Source organism: Triplophysa dalaica, chromosome 4 (assembly GCF_015846415.1).
Source record: "Triplophysa dalaica isolate WHDGS20190420 chromosome 4, ASM1584641v1, whole genome shotgun sequence".
Lineage (NCBI taxonomy): Eukaryota > Metazoa > Chordata > Actinopteri > Cypriniformes > Nemacheilidae > Triplophysa > Triplophysa dalaica.
Window position 1 is genome coordinate 24,794,580 of NC_079545.1, and position 25,389 is coordinate 24,819,968.

General features: G+C 37.5%; 1 protein-coding gene across 2 annotated transcripts; it reads left to right on the plus strand.

The window, feature by feature from the left end:
* On the plus strand, positions 1-23,329 carry npr3 (natriuretic peptide receptor 3). Of its 2 annotated transcripts, none has more exons than XM_056746172.1 (8): positions 1-953; positions 6,500-6,622; positions 7,077-7,252; positions 11,814-11,949; positions 14,434-14,528; positions 14,840-14,960; positions 16,917-17,004; positions 18,773-23,329. In XM_056746172.1, the coding sequence occupies exons 1-8, from the start codon at positions 287-289 to the stop codon at positions 18,882-18,884; spliced, it is 1,518 nt and encodes a 505-aa protein (XP_056602150.1). In that variant the 5' UTR covers positions 1-286; the 3' UTR covers positions 18,885-23,329. The 2 variants fall into 2 exon arrangements, with proteins under 2 accessions (XP_056602150.1, XP_056602151.1); XM_056746173.1 differs by having other exon boundaries at positions 16,920-17,004.
* Positions 23,330-25,389: the final 2,060 nt, after the last annotated feature.

Here is a 25,389-nt window from a genome sequence, read left to right on the forward strand (position 1 = left end):
CACACTTCACACATCCTAACAAGAGTAATTACACTGGGAAGAGGAGAGTTAGAGACCTAGAGAAGACACGGGAAGAGTGTCCTGGAGAGACTTGCAGGAGCACACACACGACACAACTCACTTCTTCAAAGAAAGAGTGGGATTGAGACATACTAAGTTCAATCAAGGATGCGTCTTAATTGAAATAACCATTTACTTTGGGAGACCGAAAAAAACTTCCAAAAAGCTTTTGACTCACCAAAAAGCTTTGACTCACTTAATACACTGAACACTTTGAAGAGGCGACATGTCATGTTTCGTGTCACTCTGCCTGTCCATTTGGGTAGCCCTCATGATGCCTGGCAGGACAAGTGCACTGAATGAGAGCATCGACGTGCTGGTCATATTGCCTCTCAATGACTCCTACCTGTTCTCAAAGCAGAGAGTTCTCCCGGCTATTGAGTATGCGAGGAAGACCCTTGGCAAAGGAGATCTCTTTGCGGGATTGAACTTCAATGTGCACTATCAGAACTCGGCGTGCGGGATGGACGCTCTGTTCGGGCTGGTGGACAAGCAGAAAGATGAGCGTCCCGACCTGATCCTCGGTCCGGTGTGCGAGTATTCGGCGGCGCCGGTGGTGAGAGTGGCATCGCACTGGAACATCCCGGTGATCTCGGCAGGTGCTCTGGCCACCGGCTTCACCTCCAAAACCAACGAGTACTCGCATCTCACGCGAATCGCTCCAACTTACCTGAAAATGGCGGAGACCTTCCAGGCGATGTTCGGACACTTCGACTGGAGAAGCGCGTATTTGATTTACGATGACGACAAAGATGAGAGGAACTGTTACTTTACGATGGAGGGGGTTTATACGGTGCTGTCCGAGTACCACATTATAGATCACGCCGTTTTGAACTCCCATGAAGAGAGGGTAGACGCCGACGAGATCATAAAGTCAGTCTACGGGAGCGAAGGTACTCGTTTACTCATTTAACGTTAGTACATCCGTATTACATAATCTTTATTACGCGCTGAAACGGTCCCCTATAACTTACGTGCATTGCTAAAAATGAGAGTTTACGCATGGATGGCGAGCTTTCATTTATCTCCAGCCTTTTACCAGGTAGACTATACCACCACAGGTGGTCGTAATAATGTACTCAGAAGTTAAGCGTATGTGTTTTAAGTTATAGTTGCAATCGTAACTCCAGATACGTTTTCCATTGCATTATAATGTCATGGGAACATAAGTGTGGCTGTAGCCTTGGGATCAAGACAGGAGCTTTAACAGATCTGATATGTTTGAAAACAAGTTTATTTCCACACATTTGCTTTGTAAACTCCGATGACATTATAGCTACTGTCTGTCTCTGCACCTTCCAAACACGTTTTGGGTCAATGACGTGATTTTTTTCTTTTACATGGATTGCATCTTGAATTATTCTATACTGGATTTCCGTAAAGTTAACACTGGATTGGAAAGGTTGGTAGACTAACAGAATTAGCAAAAAACAAAATTCTCTTTTGGTTTTGAATATGGTTTCTAATAACTTGCGGAGATGCAAAAACTGATGGTCATTGCCAACATCTCAAATACTGGTTGCTCTAAAGCAGGTGAGACTCAATGTGTTTCGGATAAAATAGGCTTTGAAAGGGCTGATGGTCGACCAATTTTCACTTGTTCTTGTGGAGCTTGTTCTCAGGACCTGAGGTATTTACAGGTCAAATGGATGGATTTCCAAACTTTTCCACTATTCAGCTAATTCTCGGTATGCCATTTAGTCACTTTAGTTGTTTATTAGATTTGAAATCTTTTTGAAATCCTTGTGTTTTTGTAACTGTTGCTCGTATCAATGGGAACATGTTAAATGGTCATGGGATGGTACATCAATCAACATTCATGTGGCAATATATACAATATTGTTTTCTATGCTTGACTGTTTCAAACCTGTCCAGGATCAGCTCGGGCTTCACTACAATAGACAACACCACTTCTGTTTAAGATAGGAAAGTGTTCTGTTGCCCTCCGTAGGGGAGTAAGTGGGAAAAAATGATAACATTTTTGACAGGCAGTCAATACTGAACAAGAACTGTTGGAATTTTTGGGAACATTTGTAAGCTTTAGACATCCTCCATCACTTTTTTAACAGCGTTTCTCATTGCGAGTAAAGTCATGTGCTGTCTGCCTGGCTGATTCCTAATAACTGGAGGGAATACACCCTCATTGAAGCACAGGGCTATTATTAGTCTTGGACACAATATGGCGCTAAAAGATCTGCCTGCTGTCAAAACTATTAACTGTCTGCTGTTTTAGTCTGGTTTCAAACATCATATCGGTCTGCCCCAATGCTGTTTCATAGAAAGTCCGACTTTGCACCTCATTACTTATCCTGTTTCATAAACAGTGCATTTCTCACATTCCCACCAAAGATGTTGTTGATTTCAGAAAATATACAGATATGCCTCAATACAGGGGCCCCGCACAAGGGTATGGTCCCCTGTATCTTTTTTCTAATTGGGTCCCATGCGTTCAGTGTCTTGAAATGAACATCTTGGGTTTCTTAAGCTAAAACATATAACATGAACACTGGTCATTAAAGGAATGTTCCACCAATTCTAAAAATGTCAGCGTGGTATGAGTGAAACAGGGTAGGAGGTTAATGCTGTCTTGGGGCTGTCTTGACACCAACAATGTCGGGGTTACAGCTTTTAAGACATTTTTATAATTCTTCCTTTTTTCACCAGTTTCAGTAATTCAGAGGTCTTTGACATGTTGCAATACGCAAAGCAACTAAAAGGTAAAAGTATGCAATGGTCATGACGTATAAAGACCGCACATAAACAGCCTATTTACTTTAAAACTACAATTTGCAAGCAGAAATATTAAGAATCCTAATTTAAGTTTAGCCAGTTTTTATCAAGTGACAGATGTGTAGAGATAATCACATATACTTTGTGGTCAACATCAAAAGATACAGAAAGCATTTTTATTTTGATATCCCAACTACAAGTATATGATTTGCTGCACAAACCTGCAATCCATATATGGGTCATGACCCACCAGTTGTGAATCACTGACAGCATTGAAAGTGGATTTATTCTGTGTCATTAATTGTCTTAAGTGATGTTACAACAGTGCCAAATCAACCATTGTCTCAAAGCTAGAAGGAAACATCAGATATAAAATTTGACTTTTGAAAGCTTTTACAGGTGACCAGAAAGTGGGCTGTGGTCCTATGGTCATAAAGTTTGCGTTTATATTACAGACATGGCCGCTGTATTAATTTACATATTTTGAATGCTAAATACTGCAGCCTGTTCCATGAGGTAGATTGGCTGCGTTGGCATTAGTATTCCAGGCATGGCAGACACTTCATTTGTTTTGCTTTCAGAGGCTCATGAAAGGTTGATGTACATGTATTCTAGTGAGGAGTATTGATACAGCACGGATATAAAGATGCAGGTAATATATGCAGGTATAAATACATTTGATTTCTGTCAGAGCAGTTTACAAATTTAATATGTATGTATAATTTTCTGTCCACTACCAATTACATTTATGTATTTTTATCAATTGAATTGATTTTGTTTCTTATTTATTTAAGGGGAATGTTACTAAGGCTCTCAAATTCTTTTTTATGGACACTAGAGTGTTTAAGGAGAATGGAAAGCATTAAGGAAAAAAATATTTTATATGGTTACATAGAATAACACTATTCAGCACTATCTTTCTCTAAAGGCTGGAATATACTACAAGACTTTTGCTAAGAAACTGTGTGCTAGTCTTCAGATTTTATCGCGTAGTGCGTGATGCCCCGTTTCAAATTAAACTTTCAAAATGTCAGCAAGTGTGTAGTCAAATCTGTTCAGACTTTAAAAGTCGTGTAGTGTGTTCCAGCATTTACACAGTTTTTCATAATCACAAACCAGAGCCGATTGCCAAATAGTTTCAGGTTGCCTGCAGTCATCTTTAGAAATGAGGTAAAGGACGTCATTGGGACATTCTCCACCACCTCTGACGCCTGATTTAATTCACGAGGCTTTGGAATGCATGTTTCTTTTTTTGTCAGTCTTCTTTTATGGATATTTCCTATAGACGGTTTCATCTTAACAACATCACCGCACATGCACACTTTTGTGAGCCTAGCTTAAAGCGGCTGTGGAGCGGTGTTTCATGCATTCTGACTTCTTTACAATGTTAAAAGTGCTGTCTTCTCATGCTTGACATGGTCAACTTGTCAACTTGTTATTTCTGTGCTTGATACACTTCCCCAGCGATCCTACAGGTTTCACAAAGTTTTTTCTTGAACACATAAAGCTGTTTTGTAACAACTTTTTTAGTCCCTTATTGGTCAATTCTCCTGGAAAAGCATGCCGCACGGCCACACGGCAGCAAGGAGCGCAGGAGAAGAAGCATGCGCAGACGTCACTTTCACTTGTAAGCAGGAGAGAGAGAGAGCATACGTTCGCGAAGTTCGTAGATACAAAGTATGCAATACTACTCTATAGGTACTCAAGATTAATATGAGATTGGGAGAAACCCTGTGTGTTATGCCCGCTTTAACTTCCGCTACACATTAACAAACAGTAGAGTGCCTATAGATTACTTCTGATAACAATTAAAAAATAAACGAAGAACCATAACTTGACTAAACTTGTCCCACCAATATTTAGAATTTAGAATGCGACACCAAGCACAACCGCTAGTTGTCAATGTATCATACGGTTTCTTTAAATGCGTCAAAACTACATTAAACAAATGTTTATTTAATAAAATGAATATACAATAAAATTCAACAAATTGTTTATTCAATACAATGATTATACATTAAAATAATCATATAAATGAATATTAACATAAATTCAATTAAATATAAATAGTTACATTATTAGACATTAGCCAAACACAAAGAGGAAGTTAACTGGTGGTCAGTTGCGCGTGCGTCCGTTGAAACTGTCTTTACTGAAATCTGATTGGATGAGCCACATTCAAAGCCATTGTAAAATGACTATAATATAAGGACGTATTCAGATAAATTGTTAATTCATGTGGGGATTTTAGGCATTCCACTTCACAATGTGCCTTGGACTGCAGCACAAGACTGTGGTATATCAGTTGGTATAGCTAATAGTTGATGGAATTATGAAAAAACTCAATGTTTTAACGAAAAGCAAATGTAAAAGAATCCAGACATGTTGACATAGCCCAGGCTGCACATGTGCTGATTAAACTTTTTTATCTTCTCATGAGAGACAGTGGAGTCTTTGTAATCAATATTAGTTTTTATAGAGATAGTAAATATACTAATACTGTAGCTAATAGGGCTTTGCAAGTTTAAATTTTGCAAGTTTAAATTTTGCAAATTCACATAAAATTGCAAGCTACTGTATGTTTGTTTGCATGTTTTTTTCTCCGCAATTTCAGACTTAAACACGCTTTTAGTAAGTGATATAGTGTTGCAATGTTTTGACAGTGAATGACGTGAGCCCGGCACCACAAACTGGCTTGTTGGAAGCCTGCACACCGGCCCTCGGGCGAAACACACGAGTGAATTTACCAAGCCAGAGATGTGTCATTACTGTAGCTCTGCTTATTTTGCATTCTGTGCCACGATGCCAAAGTCAGACAGAGGGCAAGACAGTAAACCCTTGTACTTGGTAGCGATATAGTTTGCACAGCGTTTTATTTCCACGTGCACATTGACACTATGCTTTTATATAGACCCCTAGGTGCATTAAATGCAGCGCAACCGACGGCAAGCGTGCCATGTGTTGCCCCTTTGCATTCCTCAGCTCATTTGTAACTAGTGTCAGTGGGAAAATCCAAAATTTTGAAATATTGCTGGCTGGAGCCGTACCCCACGGAATCGGCGGAGAGTCAACACAGGGCCTGTAGTGTGCTGCGCGCTCTGTAATTAAAGGGTGCTATAGTGCAGGAATACTGAGGTGAAGTTTGTCCCACTCAGCTGAGGATATTTCAAGCAGCGCATTACACTGACTTAGCTGTGGGGAAAGTTCCAATCCTCTGAATCTTCCTATTTATGGGACACTGCATTTTTTTAAGACCTCTGTTTGATTGCTTGTTTGTTTGTTTATTTTCTACCTCATTGCTCCATGGGAAAATATTTTGTACCCTAGACTGAGGTTCTGTTACACCAGGTGGGCGTTGTTGAATGGTACTGTGAGCCTGGGTTTACATAATTGGAAAAGAAATGCTGGATTCAGTGCCCCGAGATGTCGTAAAGCTGGCGAATAGTATTAAGGACGTATATGATGTTAAATAAACGGCACTTTTCTGAGAATCAACGATAATATCTTAATTCAGATGTTTGATTCGTGTTCTTATGGGATAACAGAGCCTATTTGTCCGTGCCACGAATCAAGTTTTGCAATTGTAAATGTGCACGAGGTGTTGTTGGGTAAGATTATACACTAAGAGCGCTTACATTGGCTGGCAATTATTGCTCTGTGACGTTTCGAATGACAAGCAATTCTCTCTCTCTCTTCATTTCTTGTGCAGTGATTATCATGTGCGCCAAGGCGGACACAGTGCGAGACCTCATGCTGGCTGCTCATCGACGAAAATTAACCAGCGACAGCCACATCTTCTTCAACATCGAGCTCTTCAACTCCTCTTCCTATGGTAAGGCTACAGTGTTGTGATTCCACATACGGCCATTGTAGCATGATTACAAAGCTTATCTCTATTCCCAAGATGTGCTGTAGTCAGACGAGATTGTCCCACTTTGACCCTTGAGCACAATGAAGCTATCTACACTGAACTGAATGAGAGGCACAGCTTTTCTGCTTGAAAGAGATTACATTCAATAGAAGCAGCCACTAAAACATTTGGCTCACCACAATAGTGCCTGGATATTGTCTGGTGGTGTGCACGTCCAGGATGTTCCTGTGATGTTCCTGGGCATATCTGAAAAGCTTTATTGTTGCAGCCATTGTAATTCTGCATTATCAGCAGGCCCATGCAAACATGCTTGTATAATCTTAAACTCCCTTACTTGTCCTATAGCAAATTTTGGGTATGGTCATGTTTAAATAACACATCGAAACCTCAGTTGGGCCATTGTTTTATTTTACAGGAGACGGATCCTGGAAGAGAGGAGACAAACATGACTATGAGGCCAAGGCCGCCTACGGCTTTCTCAACACAGTAACGTTTCTGAGATCCACCAAATCAGAGTTCGAGAAGTTCTCCATAGAAATGAAAAAGTCGCTACAGCAGTCAAACATCCCTGTTTGCGGAGACTGCAATGCTGTACGTGAGTCTTTGCAACAAAATGACTGAATGTTATAATTTAAAAAATGAGTACAGTCATGTTCAAAAACCAAATGTGTGTCAAAATAATGTTTATTAAATTCCATAAGGAATGGTAGGTTCTGCTGGATGTATTCCTGCACATCTGAATTCCCTGCAAACATTTTCTTTGTCTATTACACAATTTATCGATTTTGCTGTGCCGTTTGGAGTAACAGAGGAGGATGTATCTGTAGAATATAAACAGTATAAAGTTATGAGAGAGAACTGTCTCAATGCAACATCAGATAAAATGGTCAAAAATGTACCCATGCTGTCAATGGGGTGGTATTCCTTCTAGAGTTCTTCAAAAGTATATACTGATACCACATCTATACATATATGTACCTAAGTGCATAATAGGAACTGTTTAAAAGCCGTTTTTTTTTTAATAACCCGCTTAAAGTATTTACTGTGGTCTAAATGTATAGTATTTACACATTAGGTGCATTTGAATGGGGTGATTTGGCGCTTTAAACAGGCCCCAAATGAATGCTCGTGCAGGCAGCATATTTCGGTCAGGTTCTTTTGAAAAGCTGTCAAGCTTTTCTAGAGCAGACAGCGGGAGCTGTCTTTCTGAAACAAACAATTGTGGATGAATCGAAGTGCTAAGGTTAATAACCTCAGTGGGGGCCCTGCCACTTTTGACTGGCTCAATTGCTTTATCAACAGGAGCCACAAAAGGCTTGAGTGGGACTTTTGAGGGACACTACCGCCATACACACAAAAGTATTCAGACAAAGCCCATTTTTATTCCCAATATAAACGTCAAGGCATGAGTGTGCCGAGCACAATTATTTCTTTGTGCGAATTCACTTCCCCGAAAAGCCTTACCTGATAGAAGGAGTGTGAGTTTTCATAGACTTGGCTTTTGCCTTGTAGGATCTGCTCAGTTTTTCTATATGAGGTGTTCTTGGTGAATTAATGAGGTGGATGAAGAATTTTTACTTTATTCATTAAGGAAGGTGATACATTTTTGGGAATTGGCTTACATTGAGTGGTGTTCTTATGAACATCCGCACAGGTTTTAGCAATTCACGCGACCTGCCAGGAAATGTATACATACTGTACTTATTTGTGAAGAACTTGACGTGTACGTAAAGCTGCTGGATAAATGACAGCTTCCACGAAATGACAAATTTTTTATCGAACTATAACATCTTTTTTTAACTTTGAGGCTTTAGACCATAAAAACGTATGGTGTAAACACACTGTTAAGCTCATTCTACAATAATACAGTCTTGTGAGGTATTTTTATGCACTGATGACCAGTAGGTGGGTGTGTTGGATTACAGCACACTCATTAGCAACACGTTGAATGCTTTGACATTCAACAGAAAGAGTCCTTTAGACAAGTTTCTTTTATAAGTAGAAATACTCGCGAATCAATCCTTGGAACAGGCAACATTCTTCAGCATCATTAACTCTTGCATTCTGTGAAATAGCTGAGAAACATTATCTCTTCAAAGAAAGCAAGACCTCAAATGAGTCCGACAGACATGTTATTTTATCGTGGTTAGTAATAGTTGTCATCTGTTGGCTCCGAGGTTTATCTGTTACTTATTTGCCTTTAGCTTCCTCACCCTTTATCATGCGTCTCTGCGGATTATCAAGTTTAAGCACTGAGGACAAAACAAATCAAATTCACAGAAATTTAACATTGCTAAAATAACTGTCTGTTCATGTGCGTATAATCCAATCACAGCTTTTCGAGACATGTGATTCATGCTCAATTCCAGCAATTTGTGTTTAATTGCTTTGCTTTTAAGATGATTTCTTTGTGTGTACTTGGGAAAGAATTGCTCGTTAAAAAGAAGCATCAGAAGGAGGATTTGTGAACGCAATGGTGAATATCAAGCTCAGGACACACAAATGAGCTGTAAATTAACATTGCTTGTTTCTATCTCAACAGCCCTTATCTAGAAAAATATATGCAGTCAGCTGCTTTGCTGACCATTAGAGAGAGCTAAAACCAGAGAGACAAACAAAGGAAGTCACAGACATTTCTGTTCTGCTTGAATCATCTCTATTTGATCAGCAATGAAGGGTGTCACTGTGTTCAAAACAGACATACCGCAGAAGAACCCTTAAGGGTTCTGAAAAGTTAGGTGTGCTATGATTGGCCAGTTAACCAGTCTGTAGTGATTGGTCGAATATTGCAAGCGTGTGATGGAAATGTAACGCCTCTTACTATATTTGGAAATCAGGTTCCAATGCGATTTTACTGACAGGTACGCCCACCTTACTTGCATATACATTTGGGTGGTCTCAGCCAAATCATACCACAAACTGATGTAGGCGTGTCGTAAGTTCCAGTGACGAACGTGGCATTTTTTGTTTTGTTCCAATAGGAGATCGTATCCTCTGTGCGGGAGCTTTCGTCGCCCTCATTTGCCCGGAAAACCAAGCCTCTGTTTCACGCGCAGCCGAGGGATAACGGAAGGTAGACCTTACGGTCAATAATGTTGTCAATATGGCTATTTCTCTTAAACAAACGCATCGATTCACTTCAAAAGACCTTTGTTAAGACCATGGAGTCGTGTCGAGCAGTTCTTTGATCGATGGATGCACTTTTTGGTGCTTCAAAAACTAACCCCCCATTTTGGTTTTTACCTAGCAACATTAAAAAAAACGCTGTGCGCTGCTTTTTTCAAAGAATCACCAAAAGAGCATGAACATGAAAAGTGAGTTCTGTGTGATTGCACGCTTATTCTTCAAGGAGAAAGTCATATCCTCTTAGGATGCCTTTAGGGGGAGTATGACGTGAGGACATTTTGTACCTTGGCTGAAGTACAAAATTGAAATGATGTCTTGGATGCCAAAACTCTCTCAAGGGTTATCTCTCAAGGTGTAATACAGCTTGTTAACCACAACAACCACCCGGATAACTACAGATAAACATTTCTCTAAACAACTATATAGGTCATGAGTAAATTGATTGAAAGTGAGAAAACAATTATGAATAAGAATAGAAAGCTATATAAAAGCATAAAATATGCAGGATTTATACTTTTGAAAACACAAACTTGAAAGTTGAAACCCTCCTCCCCCAAAAAGTATGTGTGCAATATAAAGAAAAACATGTTATGAATCACTAAATAAATAAACGTGAACCTTTGAAATCTATACATTCATTTATTTGATATTTTCTCAATTCTATATCTTTTTTTTTCGTTCCTTATTACAATACTGCATAGTCTACTTTAATAAATAGTCTTACTGAATCCTGTACTTTGGCCTTTCTATCATTGCAGCATACCTGGAAGTGACAGTGAGACTGTGTTAGATAATTCTTCACTGGGGTGAGGAAACTGACATGCGGTTGCTCATTTTAGTGCCAGAGCCTGAAGTTAATCAGCCCAAATAAACAGGAACAGGCTTATTGGTTAAAACAGAGTGTCCACTGAACTCTAACTTACATTCACACTTATGAAGCACAACTTTTTCTACTTCATTCATTCGATGATGGCTGAGTGCTGGCATTTGGAGTTATTTCCCATTTAAACACATTGAATAATTCAGTGGTTACAAAAAAAGTCAACATGTATGATTAATGAATTAACGTATAATAACTTTGCTCAACTCTGCTAACTGTGCTGAAAAAAAAACGCCCAAATCACATTGGGGGACAGGTGTTTTAGAGACATGACCTCTCCTTTAACTTCTTGGTAAAAATAATAGAAATGTAATCGAAATCTTTCATGTCACATTCTTGAACCGAGATGGCATAAGTTTCACACTTGTTTCGCAATGAGAAAGCATGACATTTTTTGAAACATGGAATGTCCAGTGCGATACATTGTGTTGCCGAATCGCATGCTGTGCTCTGTATGAAAACACGGTGGGGTTTGTTATGCTCCGAATGCTTGGAGATGTGACCTCTGTTCACGCTTCCAAAAATGAATATGTATATAAACAGTCATATGACTATATCAGCTTTTCCTGCTGTTTCACTCTTATTAGGCAGTTGAGGGTGAATGTAAATATACAGTAATCTTGGCAGCCGGTTATCAAATCTCCCCCGGGCAGCAGACTGGCTAAGCTCCGGGTTTTACTATTGTTTGCCTTGGGCAGTGGACATGCGGCACACAGCTCTGCGGCGGGAACGGATCATTAATCCGTATCATAACATAAGCATCTATCAGTACATGCTTTTCAGTATTCAAGGCTGTTGGGTAGCCTTTATTAGTTTTTAATTGCTTAAAATTTCAGTGAATAACACGGATATATATGGATCCTCACCTTATTCGCTGTTGATGTTAGGAGACAATCTACACCAGCGTTGATTTGTGCGCAACTTGAGAAAGTCTAGCCTAAAATCCTTGAGGGTGAAATACTTTCTCTGAATGTGAAAAGGTCTGATTTGTGATCTGAATATCAGAATTATCAGTGAATAATGCAAATGTAATAATTTTAAATGAACTGTTGTTGAAGAAAGCTGCATCCTTTCAATGTTCCACAGAAAAGAAATCACTGCCATAATCATATGTTGCTCATACCTTGCTCTTTCATTACATTTCAGGTCAACATGTTCATGGAGGGGTTCCATGATGCTCTGCTTCTGTATGCACTCGCCTTGCGTGAAGTGGTGAGTAGCGGTATGACCAAAAAGGATGGATTGGAGATCACGCACAGCATGTGGAACCGGACGTTTGAAGGTAATTCTTGGCAAAAATGCAGTAATGTTGAAGTAGACATTAATCTTCTGCAAAGCGGTATTTTTGACGCACAATGAAATCATACTGAGATCAAATCTGACACAAAGCATTTGGCAGTTTGGTTTCAATAAAAGCTGCTTTTGGAATTCTGGAATTTATGGATGTTTTCATTTGGGCTGTCAAATTTATTCATCTTTACATGTTTGTCAACACAAACTTTTATTCTGGATGCGATTAATCAAGATTAATCGTTTGACAACCCTAGTTTTAATAGTACAAAATCAAGGATCACAGAACTTTCTTTACAGAAACTGCAAAAACACTGTGGCTGATTTCATTTGCATTTTGTAACAAATAATAATACTTCACCTCTACTGCTAAAAAATATATAAGTTTATAGCTCAGTGATGCAGAAAATAAACGGTGACTGCAGGCTTGTCAGTAATGAAGTGAAAGCTCGTGATTAGCATGTCTAGATGATACAGCAGCCAGACGGTGTCAGAATACAGTGATTACATGAAGAAAAACACTACAGTTAAGTATAACCCTTGGGTTAATCATGCAGATTTTGCTTGTGTGCATCTAGAGTTGGGGTGTAGCACTTAAATAAATAACATCAGGCCCTGAATGTGTTTAATGTTTAGCAGCACATGTTCTCTGTGTTTTTGATTACAGGGTCCACAGATTGTTATATTAAATTTGTCTGCATTATCCATATTCATTTTGTTGTATTACAGTTTAAAAACAAAAGGGTGTTTGATCATTTGTGAACAATAAGCTGGGATCCAGGTATATTTAAGCTTTTTTAAACTGGAGCCAACTGGGATATCAACTTGCTGACCAGCCAAACCAGTTAAGCACTTAACTATGTCTTCAGAAGTGTATAAGACCCTACATGATGAAGTTATATGTTTTTATAACCTTAGAATGAGCTATTTATGTTGCATGGAATTGGACATGTTGTTACCACAGTAGCCCTAAACGGACAAACTGCTCTAGCAAAGATGCGAGATCGTGACGACATCTTTGTCCTGTGGGAGCTGCCGTAGTGCTTTGAAAGAAAGGGGTGGAGTAGAGGTCTGCATGCGAACCCGGCTCGTACCCGAGATTGTTTAACGCGACCCGTTACATTTTAAACCCGACCCGAACCGCGTTTAACATATGTTGCCTCCTAAGCAGTGTTCACACAAGAAAAAATTACTAATAGCACAGACTTACCAATGAGAAACTTTGCTGTGGGTTAACAGGTGTAAAAGTCAAAAATCCTTTTTGAACCATCTGGAACTCCAACTTCAAAATCTACTGTTGATGGTTTGAGCGCCGTCCTCCTCTGATTAAAAGTTAGCCCAGCTGCACTGAAGTTCCTCTCGCTGCTGCAGGTATTTGCAGGGATGCTGAGGATACTACGTGCCATTCTTGACAGTAATGAGAAGATCATAATTTTTCCAAAGTCCATCTTTCCCTGCATCATTTGTAACTGTAATAAGTTTTCCCTCGCTAATATTTTGCTTTATCACACTCATCTTATCATCAACTGCTGTGTTGTGACAACGAGGAAAAGAGCGGGAGAACATGTGCAGAACAGTTTATGCGGAAAACTGATTTGTGTGCGTTTTCCCTCGTTTTTTTCAGATCACAATTCAGCAAACACACAAGCATACGCCACGGAACGCAAACTTTGTAATATATTTTTTAGTTTTCAGGCCCCGTCGGGTCACAGAGCTCTGGGTTGGAGTGAGCCTTTGGTTGCAAGTTCACAACCTCACCTCTAGATGCCGCAAAAATCATCACATTGCTTCTTTGAGACTTCATTAGCCATACATTTTATATCTAAAGACTTGAATAAAATGACAATTAATGGATCAACGCTCGGATGTGGAAGGGTGGAAGGTTAATTTAGTTAACTTTGTAAAGGAAGTTTTGGTTTAATGTAGAGTGGGTGATATCGGTAACATTTTTATCCTTCAGCACAAGAGCATTCTTTTCTGTGATGCAGTATTTTGTCTCTAAGATTTTTTAGGTAAATAAAAACATTTAAACTACAGCACACAAAATTTTGCATGGTTCAACACATTTGATTTCCATTATTGTATTTGTGAATAGTAAGCCAGTATTCTTGCCACTGTCATTTATTAAACGGAACAAGAGCTCAGACATGTGTGCAGCCCAGGCTGCTCTCAATGACTACACCAACATAACCAAATGTGAAATAACAATGTTTTGTTCGGCCAGAATGATCAAGAACAGGGTCATGTTTTCCTGTTAAATGAAATAATATTTTAAAAATGTCAAGAATTCAGAAACACAGATGTACAGATGAAATTACCATTTCTCCGGTCAAAGCCAACAAAAACGGCAGGAGGCGGATGAGATTTCCTGTTGTATTGCCCACCCGGAATTTGTCGACCGTTGCTGGTGTTTTCCTTGGAATGTCTGACTCTTCAAACTAATTAATTTTCTCATTCCTCACATTCTGTTGTACAGGCATTGCCAGCCAGGTGTCTATAGATGCCAATGGTGACCGAAATGGGGATTTCTCTGTCATAAGGATGACTGACCTAGAGGCAGGCACCCATGAGGTAAGAGCACACAGACACAGACAAAGTCATTAACGCAGTCACAAACAAAAACATGTTTCTTTTAGATCTTTGGTAAGTCTTGCTGTTTTTCTATCTTGGCCAGTTTGCAGCTGGTTTACATGAGTGACAAACTAATTTCCCAGCATGAAAAACTCTCAAACTAGTCAATAAATCAGGAGTCCAGCTAGATTCAACACATTAATTGAGATAGTTTACACTCTTGTTCTTAAGGGGGGAAGTGCTATTAGGACATCGTTTTAAGCACTCTGAATTGGGTCTCCTAACCATACGGTTTCTTTTTATGGTTTCAGACTATCTTGAACTACTTTGGCACTAACGGAAGTTTCCAGATCATGCCCGGCTTTAAGAGGGAATGGTTCTCCTTGAAAACAATACCAGGTCCCCCAATCCCACCACAGCCGGATCAATCATGTAAATTACCTCTGCTGCTTCAAGACTGATACTAATGCACTCCACATGGACATGACATACGTAAAGATCAAGAAACACTATAAATGATTTAGAATCTGCCTGTAACATAACATCATACTGTTACATGGAAGTTTTTATTTGGTTACTCAACTTCTTGTAAAACAACAAGACTGTGGAGTGCAACGATAGTTTAAAGGAGTGGTTCACACCCAAAAAATCTTCCAAGATTCATTTCAAGATTCAATATTCAATATTTATTTCGTCACATACACAGTTATATAGAGAATATACAACCAGCGGTGAAATGTAGATCAGGTCAGCTCCAAAGACAAGTCAGCTCCAAAAATATAAACACAAAAGTAATAAAAAATAATATAAAGATAAGGTATGTATAGTCTATGTTAGAAGTAAACCGTAAATATTTACATGAGCAGGAATGTGCAAAAGAATGTACAAACAGATAGTAACACAAGGTGGTTACTTGGCAGCAACAAAAAAAGAGAAGTCAATGCTGTGTGCAAGTTGCAATGTCACTAAAAAGGATGTTGAATTTTCTTGTGCAATGAGTGAGGTCAAATAATGTGAAGAGACTGAGTGTAGGAGCCTACTGAAGCGCTTACCAGATAGCAGTGGCTTAAAAAGACAGTTACCAGGGTGGTTGAAGTCTTTTCTGATTTTGCAGCATTTGAGGTAGGTGTCCACCAGGGATGGTAAAGCCGACCCTGAGATGCGCTCACCTAAGCAAACAACTCTCTGCAGGGCAATTTCAGGAAAAATTGGAGAAACCCTTAATTTCCCTGTCGCAGACGGTACAGTCTATGCCTGGCTTTATTCACCAGTGTTTGAATGTGTGAAGTCCATGTCAGGTCCTCAGAGATGTTTACAACGAGGTACTTGTAGCTGCTCGCCCTCTCCACAGGGGTCCCTTTGATCCATAAGAGGAGGATAGGTCCGCTGCTGCCTCTTCTGGAAGTCCACAATCAGCTCTTTGGTTTTGGTCACATTCAGAGAGAGACAGTTATCCTGGCACCAAGATGTTAAATTCTCTACCTAAGTAAGCGGTCTCATAATTTTAAAAATAAGGCCCAGAACCACATCAGAAAACTTGATAATAGTAGTGGAACAGTGAGAAGACACGCAGTCATGTGTGTCGAAAGAGTAGGGGACTCAGGACGTAGCCCTGTGGCACTCCTACGCTCAGTGTGATGGAGTTGTAGGTGAACTGGCCTACTTTCACTACCTGAGGTCTGCCAGTGAGAAAATCTTGGATCCATACGCAGAGTGAAGGATTCATGCAAAGATTCAGGAGTTTGGAAGCTACCTTACTGGGAACTATAGTATGGAACGCTGAGCTGTAGTCAATGAAGAGCAGTCTTACATAGTTCCCATTGTTACTGTCAATGTGCTTGAGGAAGGAGTGCATGACGTGAGAGATGGCATCCTTAGTAGATCTATTGGGGCGGTAGTCATGCAGGCAAGAGGGTTTATGGGCAAAGGGATGATGACATATGATTCCAATGAATTTATACGATGCAAATCAAATACTAAAAAATTATATTGTACAAATTCTAAAGAATTAGCCACATTGTAAAATACTTAAGATTTCCTGTGAGATTGTGTTAAATACATCCCAGATGTATATGACTAATATAAAACTAATAATTTTTTATTAAAATGCTGTCATATTATCTTACAAGGGAGCTTCAAAAATCAAGTCTAACCATCACACAACGATAAATTAGAATCTTATTTGTTCTTGCGTTTCTCATGACGAAATTCTAAAAAACTAGTCTCGAGAAATGAGAAGTCATATACATTTGGGATGACATATAACTGACATTTTCAATTTTGAGGTGAATTTTAAATAATGTATTTTAAACACATTAAAGTACATGTAACTCCTGGTAGTATAGATGTGCAGCTTTTCTTACAAACAATTTCTTTTTCTTTCGTAAGCAGGTGGACTAGGTGTATCGGCAGTGACTGGGATAATAGTGGGAGGAGTTCTGGGAATTTCTCTCCTCTTGGCATTCTACTTCTTTAGGTAAACATTAACATCAGTCGTGTAAAAAAAGATATTGGGCAGTTGATGAATACAATTTATAAAATATGTAATTTATGACATTTAAAGCAATTTTGTTTCATATACCACTTTGCAAAATGTAAATACTGGTCCAGAAGCACTTCCGGTTCATTTTCAATTTTATTTTTTACATAGTTTATGTATCATTAAATCTTACATACATTTATTTAACATTTCGAATCGTTTATAAATGTTCTGTTGTTGTATTTTGTTCAAATTAGGGCTGTCAAACGATTAATCGCATCCAGAGTAAACGTTGTGTTTACATAATATATGTCAGTGTACTGTGCATGTTAATTTAGTGTTTATAAATAAATACACATACATATAAAAATGTATGAACATTTGTATATTATGTCAATTATTAGTAAATATAAATAAAAACATCTAAATATTTCCTATATACATTTATGTTATAAATATAGGTCGCACGCACATGCTATGAAAAAATCGGTCTGTGCTACGAATAAATTGAATAGTGTAGCATGAGTGCGATACAGTTGAGCAGGTGAATTAGACAAGAGCCGCTTGTTTGTGTGAAGTGTGTTTGTCGTTGTGCTTTTTCGTGTGTGAGGTAATGGCGCACTGCTATTCTTTTTTGTTTTCCGGCTGAATCGAATCCATTGATCTAGAGCCCTATGATCTGCGTGATGTGAGGAAACATGCAGGGAATCACGAAAGCGGAATTCTACTATTTATATATGTCCTCCGCTTGTTCTGTGAGTGCATGAGCTGCACTCTTTAACATGTTACAAGCGTGACACTCTTGATTTTGCCTGTATCTTACTTTACAAGGACATGAACACATGAACCTCATCCACAGAGTTTATTTTACGAGCATTTCACTGTTTGAGTGAAGATACTGTCAACCACGCAGAAACTCAAGCGTCTACGAGATGACCCGCCAGGATTAAAGCCAGCTTCATTTGAACCAGATGATAAAATGATTATCTGTAGTTATCACTATAGTATACATAAATATTTACTACAGTAAGGTTCATATATACTATAGAACACAAAAAAGAATTCTGTTTACTGTAGTAATTACAATAGTATAAAAGTATTTTTATGGACTAATGTATTTACTACTATAGTAAAACATTGAAAATTTTTTGACCAGAGTTGTTTACATTTTCCAAAGTGGTCTATATGGATTACCACAGAAAATTATTAAAACTCGACTCTGAATTGATTTGAACAGAATAGAAGTTGTAAAATTTAGGGCTGGACCAGAATATTTGATTATTCAAATATTCGTTCGGTGGGTTGGCATTCGATTTTCAATTTTGAGATTCCAATATTCTTTTTTTTTTGTAACACTTTTCTAACGGTGACAGCTGAAGCTGAATGAGGAATATAAACAGACTCATGCCTGTCATGCGTTTAAATCTCTGCCGCGGTTAGCAATCAAACTGCGTTTATGCCTGAGCAACAAAAAAGAAATACACAAAACATTTTTCTAAACTATCGTAATAAAGAAAGGAAACGATCAAAACTAAACAATTTTAATGGCTGCAAAGGTTTAAACAGTATTTTTCAACCTATGCTAGCACCTGAACCACAAACACTACACAACAAACATTACTCCAAACATTTTTTTCTAAATTGATTTAATACCAAAATGTGGATGTCGAACATGACTTCAAATTAACTTTAGTGTTATATTAATGTAAAAGTAATATGAAAGTTACTCACCCTGATCTTACCTGTCATCTGCGTTGTTCCTCAGGAAGAATTACAGGATAACTATTGAGCGGAGAACACCTCGAGAAGAGTGTGACATCGGGAAGCACCGTCAGCTGCGAGAGGACTCAATCAGATCCAACTTTTCAGCAGCGTAGCCTGCAGCGGAGAGCCGGATAGTGAGGTGTTCCAGTCTGAGGGAAGGTGCATCTCATATGGACCACTGGGTCCATCAAACACCATCCCAGAAAACCTGAAATATTTATAGACATGCTGTAGTGTTTTTTCCTTGTAAATGTCTCTTGCTCTTCAATTCGTAAACTCAGGAAAGTTGAATTTTGAAGGAGAAGTACTTTTAAGGCTTATTGACTCCGCAAAGAAAAAGAGTCTGTTTTATTTAGCTACAGACATTTTTTGAACTTGTCTTGAGAAAGACTTTGAGTCCAGTCAGGTGCTGGGTCGCAGTTCTGAGATATTGAGGGTTATAACATTGATTAGCTAACTTTAAATGCACACCTCCCTATTCATTCAGGAGGTCATGTTCCCTTCTTCTACCTATAGAGAATGTCCAGTAGAACACACTGTTAAAGGGATAGTTCACCCAAAAATGAAAATTCTGTTGCCATTTTCTCATGTCATTCCAAACTCATATACACTCTTAAAATAAATGTACTTAAAAGGTTCTTCACAGCGATGCCATAGAAGAACCATTTTTGGTTCCACAAAGAACCATTCAGTCAAAGGTTCTTTAAAGAAGCATCTCTTTCTTAATTGTTTTAAATCTGAAGAAGGTTGGTTCATGTAGTGTCCAACAACAGGTTTACGTACATACACAGTGTAAAACACTTCCATTTTCTCATAATAGGAAGTTTATTACCTCAATTTGCGACTGATTCTCAAACAGGGGCAGCACCAGGACTTTTTTCTTGGGGGTGCTAGGGGGGCTTAACTTTTTTCAATTTTGCTGTTAAAATACAGAATAGCTTCTTAAAAATATTGTATATTTATAATATTAGCATTAGCCAACACTTCTCCCAGGGCTGCACTTAACGTTATAGTTATTGTTAAATAAAATGTTGCGACCATTTTAGAACAAGATTACATTATATCCGTTTTTGTTGAAAACATTATGCAATGTGATAAGTAGCGTACGAAACAAACGCATTTATGAAAAAAAAGCAGAATGTAACGTACAGTCGGCGCATGGTTTTGTTATTACTTCACAAATTTCTGTCAAGAAAAAATAGCATATCCACAAGCACAAGGTTTGAGTTCTTTCACAAAGGGTCCTTCGCTAGCCTTATTTTTCCTTCTATAACGAAAAGCAAACTATTCGATGCTACAGCCTATTCTTATGTTCTTTTTATTGGAATAGAATTTGCAGTAAAACACGCGTATTTCAGGAAAGACCATGACTTGTTTCTATATAGTGCAGATTTATCGAAACGTTGAATATTTTCACAATAGGCCCAAACTCCAAAGAACTGTTGTAGTTTTACAATACTATATTGCGCTCCACGTACAAAAACAACACAACAATCCGGTCTACGTTCAGCCTAACTCCTCTTGAGCTGCTCGCTGATGTAAAATGGAGAGTTTCTCTTCCAGGTCAATGCGATTCGTTTTAATAGCAGTTTGCTGCTATCTAAAAGTCACATTTTCTTACACTTGAGTACTGGAAAAGTTCGACTGGGCAGCCAACCACAAACTCATAGGCAGTCTTGACAACAGATCAAACATTATCCAAAAATACATTTGATTTCTTTTTTTTTATTGATTTTGAATGTTTTCAGCTTTGTTTGTAATTATCTTAAAATCAATAAAGTAATACTATTTTAATAAATAAAATATTTATATAAAATATCTGTTTAGTCGTTCACCCCAACCCTACCCTAAAACTTTATTATTAAACACTCGTTAGACACTTTCCAATATTTTTCATTGAATCAAGAATACATGGCATTATTATCTGATATGTGATGGGGATAAAAAGGTCATCAGGAGGCTGATTCAAATCTGCCATGATCTGAAGTACTAGACATAGGCTTTCCTCTTTACGCCACTAGAGACAATAGGCAGCTTATTTCATTCTTACAGTTTCTCTATTCCAATCAGATACTGGTGGGCAGAGTTAGTTTATATAGCCTTTGTTTACAAAATGGGCTATTTGCACGGAGTGTAAATAGACACTCAAAGATATTTGGAAATCCTTGGATTTCTGACCGGGCAATAGCCTCCGCAAGCCCCGCCACTGCTCTCAATTGATTCGTTCAGCGATTCATCTGTCTAGTCTCCTCCTTTCTGTCAGCCTACTCTGATCTGATTGGTCAGATGCTCTAGTCTGCTGTGATTGGTCTACCATGTAAAGCGTTGCAGTGTCGCAAATGGAACATACGTAGGCATTACACCAAGAGACCCAAATTCAACCCGGAACTAAAATTAGATGACTCATTCGCGTGATTCAGAGTCGACTCCTTTTTTCTCAAGCCAATAACTTTGTTATTCGTTCACTTTCGGCATTACAACTTGGCAGACTGCTTACATTCACACACAGCAACATTACACACTGCATGAAATGTAATTTGAAGGACTCTTTAAAGGTTCTTTATGTAACCAAATGGTATCTATGGCATCTAAGAAGCTTTTGAAGCTCCTTTTTTAAGAGTTTAATTAACTTTCTTCTGTAGAACACAAAAGGAAACATTTTAAGGAATGTCGACGCTGTTGTTTTCTATACAATGAAAGTGAATGGTGAATGATGTCTGACGTTTCCTTTTGTGTTCCACAGTCAGGCTTAGAACGACATGAGGGTGAGAAAATTATAATTGAATTTTTCAAACCAAAACGTTTAACTTTTTTTCTTGGTTTTGCGTAGAGATGGACAGGAGGAACTGATGAATATGAAATTGATGCGAAATTAAAATTGATGTTCCTCTCTGTCAACATATATCTCAGTAAGTCTTGATGTATCAAATTTGGCCGCATGCTGAAACACTGAACTGTTACATAGTTTTTATTTATTATTATTAATTCAGATTTTCTTTTTGTGAGAGGTGTTACAGTCCCATTAATATATAATTTCAGCTCTCTTGGGTTAGGGTAACATATGGGTAGTTGACGGACTAATATGCAAATTTGTCATATGGTGTCAAGCCAAAAATTTTGAATCTCTCTTATGCTATTTTATGTGAAAAATATAAATATTAAGACTTTAAAACAATGTTATTTTAACAGTTTGTTTTAAAAAAAGTATTTGTCATACCACAGAACACTGATTTATTCGTCAACTACCCATATACAGGATCACATACACGCTGCTGGATGCCTCATAACCATATGTTTTCTAAGTTTACGCTTAGAGCTTCAACATTTAAAGTAATTTCATGAATGCGTCAGATAGTGGCATGAATATTGAACTGGAACTAAATCATCTTCATCCACATATAAATTTCAGATTCCACTATTATAAACCTTCCTACTTCAACATGTCACATGTTTATTATTATTTTGACTCAATAAAGCTCTTTAAAGGGGTTGATTCTACTAAAATCAACAAGATGTTATAACGTTGAAACATGCTTTGTTGCATATCTGCATAGAAATTTACGAAGGAAACCAATTTGGTTTCAAATCTGTAAAACGATGAAAAGAATGTTGATAGGAAATTACATAATAAATAGAAGCCGGTCTACGTGTAAACAAAATGTTTTGAAAAGCTATGTTAATTCGCAGAGTTTATATTGCACATGTACATTTTTTATCTCAATGTTTTTAGATTGACTTTGTTAGGAGGTGGTTATCAATAATCTATCAATTTAGTATCATATAAAGTTTATTTGTAACATTTGTGATGGTTCAGTTGAAGACATATAAATGTGAGACACATCTAAATCCATCTTTATGGTTGTGCGTCAAAATAAATGTAGGGTTTTACTCAAGCTCGATACGATGGCAATTGTATACTGATGTAAGTAAATGTATCAGCATAAGATGTGATGTTATTTATTGATATTTTTGAAGAGGTTTCATGTTTCCTAGTGTTGATTTTAACTTTGTTTCCTGTGATAAATATACAGAATCCTTTTATAAACCGTATATCTGCCTTGTCAGAGCAAATTTTATCTGATAATTATATTAACAAGGCTTTGTAAACACTCGAAAGAAATGTAACTTATTTAGATTAATACATAATGACCAATTAAAAATAAAATGTATGACGTTAAATTGTCTCCCTGTTTTTAACATTAACAGCCCTATTGTTATAGCTTACACAGTATAAAGAGAGCAGAGGTGGATACAGCAGTGTGGATATGTGGTCTTTTAGTACGCAAGTGGACTATCCTGTACGTACGGGAAATGTCATAGCTGTGGTCTGAAATTCCTCATAGATCTCCAAGAAGGTGTGTGCAAATGATCCCAGACTGCAGAGACTATGTGAATGCAGGTCATGTGGCCAAAGCAAACACAACTGTCTTCCTTTGCTGCTCATCGCGACAGGTGTCACATACACATCAAAATGTTCCATTATGTGAATGCAATACAAATAATCCCGTGGTTTAGTAAACAAATGGCTATAACAATTTAATAAAATCTTTTGAAGTAATTTTGTTAATTTTTTTCAGTGGGGCATATAAAAAAATATACTAAATATTTATTATATAAATATTTAAGGTACTAAGATTTACTTAAATTTTAAGCGCATATTTACTCAATTTATATATATTTCATTTTTTACTCAACTTTTTGAAAGTATTTTTTTTCACTTTTTAGAGTGACTTGTATGAGACCTCCTAAGTGACTTTGGAGTTTTTAAAAGAATAATTTAACCAAAATTCTTGGGGAATTCTTTTATTCCTTTGGAACCCAAAGGAGATTTTTAGTAGAATATCCATGTTCTTTCAACCAAACAAAAGTAAACATTTACCAGAGGCTGTCAAGCTTTAAAAGGCCAAACGAATTTAAACTACTACACAAGTAATTCAAATTTACAACGCACATATCTGAGGTTATTCAATGAAAAATAATTGAACAGTGATTGTTCAATTATACAATGTACAATGCTTAACAAATTTGTAATACCACCTATCATAATTAAGAGAAACTGTTTAAGTAATCTGTAAGGCTTCTTTAAAATGAAAGAGTTTTGCCTTATGACAATAAAATATTTATTCACACGTTCCAAATTTGAGCTGGCACATTTAACTTCTCAAAGAAATAAGAAATTAAGTGTAAAATTCAACCATCAAACATATTTCTCCTTTGAGGACTGCTAGTAAATGACTGTTATTGGGCATCTGAAAAAAATAAGTAATAAAGTGCTTTTTTCTGCTTTGTAAAAATGTGTAATTCATAAAATCTTGAATAACATAATAATATTTTAGCTTTAGAAATTCTAGTGTAATTAAACAGCTTAATTAAACAGGCTACACATTATTGCTAATATAATTAAAAATGACGTTCAAGTTTATGAAAATATTGAGCGAGTCACTTTCCTAAACGTCGCCAGGAGCCGCTTTTTGGAAATATGTGCTTTAGGAACACTTAGAATGGCGGACCCCATAGACTCCCATTATATGAAGAAGAGAGGGCTGCGGATTTACCAAACCATGGATTAACTACTACCCAAAAACATATAAAGAGATTTTGGTAATCATCAGTAATGTTAGTTTATTGCAGATGGGGCACAAACCTTACATGTGTATGTAAAAAGAGTCTAATTGAGGCACAAAACAGTTTTTCAATAAAATGCAAGGAAAATAAGATTCAAATTAAGATGATGACTTGAAAGTACAGTATTAGTTCTGTGAATAATGAATGAATGATCCCTTCCACACGCTTTCCACATTGCACTGCGCGTTGTAAACCGTATATACCTGACAGACAGATTGTTTAACTAACCTGCCTGTCAGGGAGTCTGTCTGCATATTTGATTTGTGTATTCCCCAAGCTGAAAGCTACACTCATCAAACAACATTCCAACACATTTTTTGATCAATTCTTCTCAGACTATGGAAAAGTGGTTTCACCCCTTAAGGTTCTCTTGTAATGTTTAACATTGCCAGACACTTCTCAGATTATGTTTTGGTATGTCTGATTGAACGTTCCCAGTATGTAGGCTATTACATTTATTAGCCACTTACCAGCAAAATTATAAACCAACAGGCCATAGCCCAGACACTGCTTCTCTTTTAGAGTACAGTACACGTTCAAAAGAATTTAAAAATATCACAGCTGATACAAAGCCTTTCTTGACCTCACATCTGGCTATGGAAAACCGAATGGAAAAAATTCCTTGAATGCTTCTTAATCAGAAGACTCCAAAGTATGAGGCTGAACCTGTTGACTAGCAAGAGAGAAAATCGCCTTTAATATGCTCATATGTTACTGTGTTATGCAATGCATTTTCTTTTAATGCTTTTTTAATTTCTTCTTACAATGTCCTCGTCTTGGCAAATGCAAAACAGGTTCAGATCAATGAAATGTATTTGACTTTTTCCTGTAATTAAAATCTATGTTACATTTGAGGGGAATATATCATTAAATGGCTCATCTATTAAATGGTTATATTATTATAGAATTACTTGACATTCTACACATGGTGTGAGTCCTGGAAAGTACATTACGTTTTTAAGGATTTGTCAGATAAGCAGCTGAGAAATCCAA